At 38.6% G+C, this 12,996-nt stretch overlaps 2 protein-coding genes across 2 annotated transcripts; both read right to left on the bottom strand.

Moving 5' to 3' along the window:
- Nucleotides 1-3,579: 3,579 nt before the first annotated feature.
- On the bottom strand, nt 3,580-5,472 carry LOC132981528 (axonemal dynein light intermediate polypeptide 1-like). The gene is made up of 6 exons (XM_061047469.1): nt 5,344-5,472; nt 5,030-5,127; nt 4,783-4,952; nt 4,385-4,563; nt 3,991-4,155; nt 3,580-3,883 (listed from the first exon to the last, which is right to left on the bottom strand). Exons 1-5 carry the CDS (start codon nt 5,470-5,472, stop codon nt 4,072-4,074), a joined length of 660 nt encoding a protein of 219 aa, XP_060903452.1. The 3' UTR covers nt 3,580-3,883; nt 3,991-4,071.
- Nucleotides 5,473-8,480: 3,008 nt separating this feature from the next.
- LOC132982247 (polyadenylate-binding protein-interacting protein 2-like) lies at nt 8,481-12,363 on the bottom strand. Its single transcript, XM_061048609.1, has 4 exons — nt 12,253-12,363; nt 11,814-11,989; nt 9,679-9,870; nt 8,481-9,266 (listed from the first exon to the last, which is right to left on the bottom strand). Exons 2-4 carry the CDS (start codon nt 11,949-11,951, stop codon nt 9,201-9,203), a joined length of 396 nt encoding a protein of 131 aa, XP_060904592.1. The 5' UTR covers nt 11,952-11,989; nt 12,253-12,363; the 3' UTR covers nt 8,481-9,200.
- Nucleotides 12,364-12,996: the final 633 nt, after the last annotated feature.

Genomic DNA, 12,996 nt, shown 5'->3' with positions numbered 1-12,996 from the left:
ATGTAACCGAGTATGATTGAAAAAGTGTTTGTTGTGATTCTTATAACTGTTTATAAGATGAACATATAAACTGTAAATAACACTGTAAAACCTGCAGCAGGCTCCAGGCTCTGTCCTCCTCTCATTTTCAGTTCATCCTCAGTTCAAGAGACGTCAGTGGAGGAGAGGAAATCAGAGTCCTGAGTGAATGCATGAAGAAACCTGTGCAGTTTTACACACTCACAGCCTGTACCCACTATGCACTAACACACACAAACATAAAAAATATACTTGAGTCACTCACTCTGACAAACACAATTTTAAAATGAGTTCAGAGAAAAAAAACAAGTTTGCAACTCTATGTTCTTGTTATCAATAATTCATATTTCAAACAAACAAACAACAACTTTAATATAAGGGGAGCTTAGCTCTGCAAAGGCCCTGAGAGGAAAGTGAGAAATTAATTGATTTTTAATTAATTATTAATTGCAATCACCTGGTGAACTGGATCATCCTGCTAGGGATAATTCCCCAACATGTATTCTACAGGTTTCCAACTGATGGAGGCGGAGCTTACATTCCTTAGACCATCACATAAATAGTGGAGTATTTAATTTTTGCGGTTTGTTGGACCTGTGAACAAGTAGGGGACACCGAGCACAGATTTTTCAACTATACAAATATTTTATTCTAACCCGTTTTTCCTCTCCCAGCCTGGACCATTCTTTCATAATGAATGCTATGAAGGCATGACCTTCATTCATTAGAAGTATTCATTTATTTGAGACGTTACCTGCTTGGTGCAATTCTCCAACAAGTATTCTGCAGATGTCTTTATGGAGACAAATGTTCCTTATACGATCACATGTATGGTGGATTTCTGATGGTACACATTTTAAAATAATAGTCAAAGTAACAATATCAAACAGACCAGAGTTTTAAAACAGTAAATCACTTTTAATTTAGTTCTCTCATCGGCAGGCGAGTTCATTTTAAACATGATGACAAATGAAGTGCATCGGTAGTAGAAGCCTCAACAGGATTTGATACATGGTTTGATTCATGCTCCATTCAGACACATCCGTGAATCCACATATTACAAGCCAACATTTTTACTCAAATGAAACCACTACAGTTCAGCTCTTGACCTGATAGAATAAAAAGATAAGACAGATCCATCGCTAGATACAACGGTGGCAGCAATACACAGGATTGCCCAAGCAGTAAAGTACACGTTCCTTTAAGAAACAGGGAGAGAGAACGCAACAAAAAAAAACCTAACCTCTGGGTTTTTTTAACCCCCAATTCAAGTAGTATTTACCTTTTGTTTTTCTCATGTGTCTGCGTGTTTCGGTTAGCTTCTTAATAAATTCAAGTTCAGCGTGAAAAACAAAAAAAAGAAAATGACCAAAAAAAAAAGTAGTAGAGATAATACATGTGTTGGTGAAAGGAGGCGACAAAGAGGAGGAAGGGAGAGCAGAAAAGGAGGAGTGACATTCTGGATTCCTCAGAGGGAAACAAAAAGCAGCAGGTGAGAAAGAAGAAGAAGAGGAAGAGGAGGAGTCAGGCCGGGATGGAGGGAGCCTGGAGGGGAGGAGGAGGCAGCAGTCTACATGAGAGACAGATGTCGAGACTGGCTGTTGAATTCAGCAGGTGCTGGCGTTACTTGATGGTGAAAGCTCTCGACCAAACCTGCGTCGATTACCAACAGAATCCCCTTCAAAGTACTGCTAGATTTTAGGGAAAAACATTAAGGAGGACGTAATCAGAAATCAGTGCATTTGAGGGCATAAACACCAGAATTCTGAGTCCAAACAAAAAGAATAACTCCTACGTATTCTCTCTTATGTGATGTAGTAAAGGGGCTTTTGTTTAAAATTGGGGAATTCAATTCAATTCAATTCAATTTGCGTCATTTTTGCTTAGGAAGGTTCCTAACTGAGTGAAATGACCCGGAAGCATTTAAGTGGCGGCCATGATAAGAGCCGTTTGAATTCTCTAAAATCTAAGGAAAGGTGGGTCAATGCTTCCTTTATAACCTCCTTTAGCATAGGATACACTGGACCATCCTTTACGAAAGGAGACGAGATATGCCGCCCCACAATTCCTTGCGGCCTCAACATTCAAAGCGAGTCGCGCATCCGACCGTTCACGAACAGTGTTGCCAGGTCCGCTTGTTATAAGCGACTTTGGGCTTGTTTTTCTGTAAAGTCGCTTGCAAATATCGTCAGTCGCGGGTTGTGGGTTTTTGGGCTTGTTTTCTAAAGTGCAGTTGCTTGTTTGGGCTTTGCTCCCTGTATGAACCCCTACTGATTCTCTCCCAACTCTCCACAATAAAGCCATAGTTTGTCCTTTTCCAGGATCCGTCCACAACCCCGTTTCTTTGGTTAGCCCGCCCGCCTGATCTGGTGAACTCTCTTTTAAACTATGTGGTAGGTTAGGTCACCTGTTTGGCTTCATTTTATTTATTTGAGGAGCCAGGTTGCTTGTTTTGGGCTTGTTTCCATAGAGCTGGTTGCTTGTTTCTCTCGCGAGATCTGGCAACACTGCAGTAAAGCATGTTCCCCCCCCAGGGTGTTTTTAAGATACCGACAACTCATTAGGGAATATTCCTGGAGTGGGGAAAGTCCCTGTCAACTTCTCCACCATCTTAAACCATTCAAGCATCTTGAACAGCTCGGACAGACATTTACATAATGTAAGAAAAACAGTCTTACAAATAGGAGCCAAAGTGTTTCAAAAGTTTGTGGAAGTATCAGTTTAAATCAACGTGTTTACAGAGGACATTTGTAAAAACAAGCTAGCACCCCTGTTGGATGAGATTTGAGATCCTTTAAGTTAAGTACAGATAAGAGCCCATTACAAATGTCAACTCAGTTAGAGTACTTATTACCAGTCAAATAAAAGTATTGCTTGATTTAAAAAAAAAAAAAGCCTTTCATTTATATACTTTAATATCATTTTGATAACCATTTGTCATTTAACTGTTAACTGTTGAACTGGATCTAAGGGTATAGGTTTATTATCAATGATTTTTTTGGTTAATTAATCTACTGGTTTATATTTTTTTATTTTCTGCTTGTTAAAATTCAAATACAACGAAACATATCTAAACAATGGTCCAAAAACCTCTGAATTATTTTATTTGCAGTATTATTAATTTTACCAGAAGATCTGAATTCCCACATTTTGAGAGACTGACTGATATTATTGCATGAAAAATTCAACAACTTATCAGGATACCAATAAAAAAAAAGAAGAGGATTCAGCTTTGATTTAACTTTCTGTGAAGTTCTATCAACAGTTATTATCAGGTTTTTATAAGAGTCTTTTTAAACACCCCTAGATGTAATTCCTTAACTTGGGAGAACCCTGTCAGAGTGGAGGAGAAAAACGAATTACTCAAGAACAGTAAATCTACTTAGAAATGGTACCTGGAGTGCATTTTTCATTACACTATTGACAAATATGACAGTCAAGGCAACATGTAATGATTCTTTTATTTAAATTAGCCCAAAAAATGACATATTAATGGAATCAAGTTGTTGAAAGACGGTGAACTTATAACAGGTGTGTATAAAGGGTTTTATCAAGTCCTGACCGCGTGTCGCTCTCGGAACAAAAACTGCCTTCTCAACTTTTTCTCCCCCTCAACCAAGAACTGTGTTTGAATGACTTTTCATTCATCATAAACACGTGTGATGCTCTCTTGATGTTCAAGAGATGTGTACAGTACTTGAGCTGTACTTGTCATGTCATGCTGTTGGAATAAATGAAACTCTTTCTGATTACACTGTGTGGAATTTAGAAACAAGACAAATGTCACATTGTGTGCAGTCAAATGGCCACTCTGTTATTGATGGTGGTGTTACTTCTTTGGTGTGAGGATCAATTCCAGTTGGGTCTAAAGAGGAAAACAAAATAAGAATATTAACATCATAACCACATCCACTACAGGAACAAGTGCAGGGGGAAGATATATTTCTGTGGTATGAAGCTTTGAAACGTCACCTTGAGCTGCAGGTTGCTTCTCTTGAGGAACTGGATCTCTTCCACGTGCTTCCTTTCTTCAATCTGTCGCCTTTCAGTTTCTCATTTTTCAATGGCATCACGTTGAGACTTGAGTTCGTTCAGTTGCTTTTTCAGCTCCAGTTTCTCATCGTCAAGATCAGTAATCTAGGTGTTTGAAGTTTATTAAAGTGCAGGATCAGTGATGTTAAGACCAAACATTATTTTAGAGGAATGCTGCCCTCTGCTGGATACTAAACCAAATAGCATTCGATAGTTATTCCTTCAGTGGCAAATACTGTATATTCTCTATCGATGGATGCCAATATTGGCAAACATTTCACATTTGTATGCTATCTATTGTTGCTAAACACAACAAAAAAGTGAATGTCCTTACTTTTTTCTCCATGTCAACCTTTCCCTGCTCTGACTGAAGGGCTTTCCTCATACCAAAGGCCACACTGTTTTCATACAGAGTCTGGTAGACAGGAATAGTCATTTGAATCTCATCTCTGACCCGCGAGAGCAGCAGGCCGCTCTCAGCACAGATGATGGTCACCTGTCTGAGGAGCTCATCTTAAAGAAACAGAAAATGAGTAAATGCAACAGGAACATATTTGAGGAGTAAAATGTGCTTTCAGTGGTATACAAAACGCTTCAGAGGAAAGCTGTATGGCAATGAAATTTAAGCCATGTGTACACAAAAAAAATGGTTCAAATTCTTGTTCTTTGATTCTCAATCCTTGTCAACACAAATCGCCTCAGTGATCACAAATATCAGAGCCTCCTTCTCACCAAAGCACTGAGGATAGAGCTCCCTGCGGACAGGGCAGATTCCTGTCTGTCTGGCCTGCCTTTGGTACAGCTTTGTGTCCAACAGCTCCTCCAGGTGAATAACATCTGTTCTTGTACAAGGTGCACTGGACACTTTCTGCACCCACAGCTGGGTTCCCTCAGTCCATTCCCTGCAATAACAGAAGTTTAGATAAACTGAGTGGATTGAACTTAATGAATGACACACTGTAGATGGATGCAACTGTACCTGGGTGGAAGGATGGCGTTTAGGATCTCCTCGTCTTCCTGCTTGGTGGTGTCAGTAGAGGTGGGTTTGGATTTTGGAGGTGGTGGAACAGGGGTAGACTGTTCCCCCACCTGCTGTGGACTCACTTTGTTGTGAAAAGTATTTCATGTTACACAATGAATCAACTTTCTTTGCCTGAAATACATGATACAGTATATTCATCATCATTTAATAACTTTAAAAAGCTTTGGGGATTGAAAGATGTTGGTAAAAAACATATAAACAGCAGCCATTATAGCAGGTATATCTAAACTTATTATTATCTTAATAATAACTTTGACCACTAAACGTGGGTTAAACTTGGCTGGCGTTACTAAACTTACCTTTGGTGATTTTCTGTCAGTGCTTTTCCTGATCAAAACTGGATGATCGTATTTGAGGAGAGATTCGGCTGGTGGAATCATCTTTTTCAATCTGATAATTTCAACTAAATAAAACCAGAAACTCCTTTGGTCTGTGATTCAACTACAGGGATATCGCTGCTGTTTCGAAGGATGCTAGTCTTGCTCACTTTTTGTGTTGTCATAGCAACAGCGTCCCAGCATCCCTTTTCAGTTTGACCGTCTGGAATCAGTGGTTAGATTAATATTTAGTAAGTGGTTTTGTATCTTTTTTATTTTTGTCAATGCGCCACACATGCATGATGCTTGTCAGCTCATTTGTCGAGTATTATGTTGCATCGTTTATTTTTTTGGTATAATAATGTTATTTTAAAAAGAGCACTACAAAAGTCGACAGCTAATGGCAATACGAATGTTCGCTTTTTTTATTATTATATAGCCTAACATTCTTAAACTTTTGTTAAAAATATATATATATTTAATTTGTTCTCAAGTAACCGAGAAGGAACACACGGAACGATTTATTTTTGCGGAAGTTCATAGTTTGCGCAACAATCACGAACATTAACGATGATCGTAAAGTGACACAGATCATGTAAGGCAGGGGTTCCCAAACTTTTCAGCTTGTGACCCCCATTATGACGGTGATAGATACTTGGGACCCCACATTTGACGCACTAGGTCAAAACACTGGCATTAAAACAGCAAACAATAGCCCAAACACCATCATATTATTTTTGTAATTTATTGTAAGAAACTACTTTTTTTTACCTCCTGTATTTTCAAATTAATGGGTGAAATATACAATTTTAAATCATTTTCCATTTTTATATGTTTTTGAAAGGAATCTCGCGACCCCCCTAACAGTGTTCCGCGACCCCCCAGTGGGCCGCGACCCCCACTTTGGGAACCACTGAAGTAAGGGATAAAAGACAAGAGACATTTTTATCCAGATGATGTTTTATTCAACATATTTCATTCACTTAAGAATGTTTTGTGCAGTTGTACATTTGTATGCTTAAAACATTATGTGTAGGTTATATCTTACATAAATGTAACAATTCATTTCATACAATCATATTTATGTTGATGTTGATTTCTGAGTGGACAGGAAGCTGATGGTTTCACTTTTCTTACTTGTAGCATGGTGGTCTATATTGCTTTTATTTCAATCCCGACCTTGTGGTGATTTGGATTATTTCACCGGTAAGAAGGCACAGGGGAAAGTTTTTTAGATGCGCTTTTTGTAGTCCATTTTCTGAACATTGTAGTTTCAACACGGCGGACCCACGTCTTCTTCTGTGGAGTCATTGCCGCCACCTATTGGACATTATTAGCTTTACTCAGTGCAAAAAAAATAAATAAACACAGTCTGCACAAAGTGTTCCCTTTCAAATCCTTCACCGTGAAACAACCAAGACACACTTGTCTGAGTTCACATCAGTCCTTCCCTTAGATTGTTATCCAGCTCCTCTCGAGTGATGTCCACAATGTCCAAAAATATTTTTGCAGCATCCAATAATGTTTCATTCTTTCTAATTTTCCTCAAATGTCAGCTGCTCAGTTCATCACAGGTGAGATAAACACTAGAAAGCTTTTTTAACCACACAGAGACTGTTATTGGTTTCAGGTTTTCTCTGCTCTTCAACAGTTCTTTGTACTGCTTCTGCATATGATCGTCACTGTTCAGTTTTTATTTTGTTTAGTTTGCCTTCCTTAATCGCTCTGAACATCTCGCTGCTCCTGTTAAATGTTAACCTTTAAGGTGAAGACATGATGCATTTTCTTTTTCAATCTTACAGTCATCATGACGGTTATTATTTCAATTTCGACACATGTCTGTGTTCCTCTGCAAACAGCAGCTACTTGAACACTCTTTCAGGTAAATCTCCTTCAAAAGACAAACACACATATTTACTGTCTTCCTTCTCACCCTCTTTAAACCTTCTCATTCTTTTTTTCTTTCCAAACTATCAACATCCAAAAAGCTTATGCTAATGCCTCCCTCCATGAAAATGTAACCTCTCCCTCCGTCCTCCGCTGTTTTCTACCTGTTTAATGTCTAGGACTTCCTTTTTTGTTGCCGTGGTATCTGTGGTGGAATTTCTGTAGTTATTTAGATTATAATGTACAGATGTCATTATGTTTATTCACTGTTCTCTAATGTCAGTCAGACCTGACAGAGTTCAGTTGTTATTAGAACACCAAGTACAGCTTGGAGAGTGTCAACTGTTCTTCCTGATATCTGCTATCAGGATGTTTGGTAGACTTGTTGTCTGCTCCAGTGTAATTGACGTCACAGATTAGTCTAGGTGGGTCAATGTGACCCTGATAATGGTAATGTATTTTAGGATATATGCGATGCCTTTTGAAAAGTTCTGCAGATGTGATTGAGCGAGACACGAGAACAGAAGTGTGATGTTGAATCATGTCTCCTCATGAGTATTCTACTTATGTATAAACTTTCATCATCGTAAGCCATCTGAGTCAACTGAGTCTTATTGTATGGAGTCAAGTCTTAATAATTTCCACACAGGCATTGATATGATATGGGTTCATTTTTTTCTAGAAGCATATTGAAGTTTAAAATTGTGGTGTCGTGACAACACTAAAAAATAAGAGAGAAAAGGTTTCAGCAGCTTCTGATCGTCCCTTCTTAAAGTAGGAAGCAGCTTGACTGTGATTATATTGTAGTTGTGCACGACCTCGGCCAGGTCATGACGTAATCGTCAAGATTTTAGATCCTAAATATCGAACATGTTTGAAATAAAATGGGGCGTCCCCGACTACCGCAGAGCAGATCGGGGACGTTAAGATTGGCGCTTTATACCACTCACACTACAAGATAATCTGAGCAGATAATCAGTTCCGAACAGCCTTGAGTCAGGAGCCACCCTGCGATTGTCAGGAAGGAAGAATCGGACCTAAAATTCTCCTGCAGTGTGAGCCAGGCTTTACAGAATGTTTAATATCAGATTCATATTTCTTTAAACATTTCAGATCTTTTATTATAAAATAACATGTATGCAGATTACTGATCGAACACAACAATTGAGGACTGGAAACACACAGATTTTTTCTCCATAAACATTTATTTCAAATAGATTTAGAAAAAATAGATTTTTTTTTTTTACAACTTTTTCCTTTATATGACTTTTTATACAGTACTTTATGTGCATTTAGAAAAACTGACAAACAAACAGCAGTTAATGAGGCAGCAGAGAGCAGACAGCTCCGACAGGCAGCACGGACCAAAACCACAAAGGATGCTGGGATATATGGAGAAGTGCAGTGAATCAAAGACCAAACCAATCTAAACCGGATCAGACCAGGTGTAAACTGGATCAGACTGGTTCTAACCTCAGAATAAAATATGAACACAAAGTTTGTTTTTAGGTTTTTTTTTTTATAAAAGTGCAAATAAAAATGTCCGAGTGAGACATCAGAACTGATAGTAACAGAAAGGGGTTTGTTCTGGATCAAAGAGAAAACACACACAAACACTCTCAGCTGATTTACATTCAGAGAGTTAAACACACACACACACACACACACACACACACACACACACACACACACACACACACACACACACACTCACAGGTAGACAGACCAGTGTACAGGTGGAGATTTCAGTAACTATGGGAACTCAAGTCGAACACATGCGAGCACAGAACTTTGGCAACACGTCAGGCTGAAGGTTGAGTGGCGACTGGAAAATACAGCAGACATCTTGTTGATGATGTCACAGTGCGGAGTGAGGCAGGGATAGGGGGCGGAGCCTGGCGGGGTCAGATGGCGTGTTTCTGGATCCCCGGGATGAACTCCTTGGCATTTGGGTTCAGACTGCTGTTCACCTGATGGAGAAAGGGACCATGAGACATCGCTTTGTGGCAACAATAACAACTATTTTTATTTATTAAAATATGAATTACTTTATTTGTTTTCACACCATTCAAAGCTCTTTTCAGTATTTTTTTGTCGTTGTTGGTGATACTGCAGACCGGATGTAGGGTTCTACTGTTTCCAGAATTTTAAACGTGATATTATTCTAGTCAAACATCAAACAATATCAGTACCTGTTTTGATACCATGGCAACAAAAGTCCTACGCACCCAATATAGGGAACCTTTGCGTTTTTATCAAAAACTGCTGCTCACTGTCCAAATTGTAAAAAAGTGTGCTAAAGTGCAATTTAGACAGTGTGTGGGATTTTATTGTATGGAAACGAAAAAGTATCTAAGTTCATTACATTTCCTTAGAACTCACAACAATTTCGAAGTCTGCGTCAGCATGCACATCTCCGTCCAGGACGAGCAGGCTGATCTGGTCCTGCAGCTGGCTGACGGTCTGAGCGGGGAGGTCTCTGGACGGGATGAACCACTCCCACTGCTCCTCCTCCTCCAGCAGCTCCTGTACGCAGCGCTCGATAAACTCCTCCTCCCACAGCTCCTCCTCCACCTGCAACAACACGCACACACCCCACGGACACACACACACATACGCTGTGTTAAAATCTGACGCATGAAGAACAGGACTGAACACATATCTGTAAAATGATTCTGAAAAAAAATCATTGTCTGTTTGAGTGCCATGTGAGTCACAGATTTCAATGTAAAAGTCGATTTAATAAAAGATCCTGGCTCTGTGCGGTAATAATGATGCATTCATGTGCTGACCTGGTCTCTGTCTGATACGCGCACCTGTCTGAGTAAAAGATGATGCAGTCTCAGTTTAATGATAGAATCACAAACTTCAAAAGCTTTTCGTTAGTGAAAAATTGCCAATGTTTTTGTTACTGTGGTCTATTTGTGTGACTGTGTTGAAACATGTATCCATATTAGAGTTGTCATGATACCAGAATTTAACCTTTGATAGGATAGTAAAAGTCGGAACGATATCCATACCTGTTTGATACCATGGTAACAAAAATAGACGGCAACCAATACTGGGTAATTTCTTGTTTTTAATGATCAAACACAGACTTCAGGTTGCTTATATATATATATATATATATCTATATATATATATAAAATTCTGAGCTTTGACAATTTAATTTTTTATACCGATGTCCGCTTAGTGTACAAAATAATCCATGATGCTGCTCCCCCACCATTGAAAAGCTTTGTGAAACTTCGCTCTGAGCTGATAAGCAGGTCTTCAAGGTCTCTGCCTCTAACGGAGATTGCAGTATTCCTAAACGTGGCTCCGCTTTAGCACAATCTGTTTTTTCTTTTAAAGCCGTTAAAGAATGGAATAGTCTTCCAACTAGTCTTAAACTTTGCACAAACTTCTGCACTTTCACCCGGGAAACGGTTAATTAATTACAATGATTGTTTTAGGATCTTACTTAAAAGGCCAAGGTGGAGTAGTGCAAGTGAGCTATTTGTGAATGCAGGAGTTAACACCTTACAAGCTTTATTGAGGAACCTTATGTACAGATTTATTGGTCGCTTGAATGACTCAAAGAATGTAATTATAATGCTGCTGTCGAACCCAAGTTATAGTGCAGCACGCTACCAGTCATACCTTTGGAGACATTGGTATAAGTGCCTTTTATAAGAGGCGGGAATGTTTTTATTCTAATGTATATGTGTGTGTTGTCTATTTTTTGTATTGTATGTCTTTTAAAATGGACCTTGAGTCTAATAATAAAAGTTGATGATGATGATGAAACATGAAAAGCAAACTCCTGCACACTGTCTAAAATGTATTGGCAACATTTTGAGTTTTAGAACAATTTTTGTTGGATTCATTACTCTTATTGTCAAATAAAATAGTTGTATTTTTTTTTTAAAGCTTTGTTAAGTTTAGATACCATTAAAGGCTTTATATGTGATTTTTTGATCCAGCAGATGTCGCCCCTGAGCACCAGCATGGAACCAAATAGCGATCTTTATTATGCTCGTATCTTCACACTGCATGTAAATTTACCTGAAATGAGTGTGATCTAGAAACACAGTTAAGCAGTGAGTACAGTATGTTATTCTTCTTTTCTCTAGTCCCTCAATTAAACAACTTTTATACACGAGGGGAGGAGTCAGCCGCTGTCCGGGCGATGTAAACAAAGTGAAGATAGGACTCTGAAAACTTTGAAAACATCACAGACAGTGGGACTCGGGTGTTACACCCATTGTAGACAGTCATGACTCACAGAGTTATTTTCAGAGGTGATACTTGATTTCTATTATATTTTTAAAAAATCGCATATAAAGACTTTAAAAAAATATTAAAAGAGGCTTAGAAAAGTTCCATAACCTTAACATCGCCTACGCTTTATTATAATAATGAAATGAGCAAATATGAAATGAAAATAGTATGGTTTAAAAATCTGGTATGGTAACAACTTGTGTTGTGAAGCGGTTTTACCTGTCCGTCAGGTGTGCTGTGGGCGGGGCTCTCACCTGTCTGTTAAACTCCTCCTCGTTCTCCATCCACATGTACTCAGCGAACGGGTCTTCCTCAGAGATGAACTGGTTGCTGAGGATGACCTCGTTGCTGATGGTCATGTTGTTGACGTTGTTGAGACTCGGGTCCTTCATCGCTCTCCCGGATCACAGAAGTCACGCCTTCTTCAACACTGCAGAGCACACAGAGGACAGATTGAACCCCCAGACAGCACACAGAGGACAGATTTAACCTTCAGACAGCGAACAGTTGCTCCGTTATGTCAGGGTCGCTGTTATGGCCGCTGTCTGCTTTGCACAGGACTGGAGCTGTTCTCTTTCCCATTTCCACAGTGAACACAGCGGAATAACTCAGTAACATCCACAGAAAAACGTCAATAAAACATATTAAAATAACGTAAGAACACATAACGCTGAGTTTTTAAATCTAAAATACCTGAAAACCCGATTTCCCCGACAGCACAGGACACAACGGTCAACTCTGTGTCGAACTCTTGTGAAACTGTAATGGCCGCGCTGCCCCCGTTTGTTTACATCTTTGACGTCACTCCATGCTCGCTTGTGATTGGGTAGAACGACCTGCTGCCTTCAAGTGATACATAACTTAATTAAACTAAACGGTACTTGAAAATCGGAAAAATGGCCTCTCCTTGTACTTCCGGCATTTGTGATATTTTTGAGTTTAGTTTATTGATGTCATTCACGTGTATAGATGATGCTACATATAAATAGTTAGAAGAACATATTGACTCCTATTTCTGTCCCCGCCCAAAGAACACACACAATTCACTCTGACATTGTGCAATAATAATGTTATATTAATGTTATATTATGTTTATCAAACCACTTTGTGCAATAACATGTTACACTTTATGTGCACTGTGTGCATGTCTGTCTTTTTTTGTACATTCTTAATTTTTCTTTTTATATTTAAATTGTACTGTGTTCACTTTTTGTTTGCAATCTTTGCTGCTGTAACAATGTAAATTTCCCCGTTGTGGGACAAATAAAGGATTATCTTATCTTATCTTAAAAGAAAAATGTTTAATACTTATTATTATTATTATTATATTATACTATATTACCTGTTTTAAAATTATATTATCTTTGTTATTTAATGATGGACAGTATTATTACATAGGAAAGTGCTGAACCTTAAAAAAAACACCCCATCTGTTTC

The sequence above is a fragment of the Labrus mixtus genome, chromosome 10 (assembly GCF_963584025.1).
Source record: "Labrus mixtus chromosome 10, fLabMix1.1, whole genome shotgun sequence".
Taxonomy (NCBI): Eukaryota; Metazoa; Chordata; class Actinopteri; order Labriformes; family Labridae; genus Labrus; species Labrus mixtus.
This window is presented reverse-complemented; position numbering and strand designations above follow the sequence as displayed.

Coding starts and splice junctions, on each gene's coding strand:
- LOC132981528 (XM_061047469.1), bottom strand. CDS start 5,472: ATGATTCCACCAGCCGAATCTCTCCTCAAATACGATCATCCAGTTTTG. Junction 5,128..5,343: donor ACCCACGTTTAGTGGTCAAA/GTTATTATTAAG, acceptor GTGGGGGAACAG/TCTACCCCTGTTCCACCACC. Junction 4,564..4,782: donor GCTCTATCCTCAGTGCTTTG/GTGAGAAGGAGG, acceptor TGTTTCTTTAAG/ATGAGCTCCTCAGACAGGTG.
- LOC132982247 (XM_061048609.1), bottom strand. CDS start 11,951: ATGAAGGACCCGAGTCTCAACAACGTCAACAACATGACCATCAGCAAC. Junction 9,871..11,813: donor AGGAGGAGTTTAACAGACAG/GTGAGAGCCCCG, acceptor GTGTTGTTGCAG/GTGGAGGAGGAGCTGTGGGA. Junction 9,267..9,678: donor ACGCAGACTTCGAAATTGTT/GTGAGTTCTAAG, acceptor TTTCTCCATCAG/GTGAACAGCAGTCTGAACCC.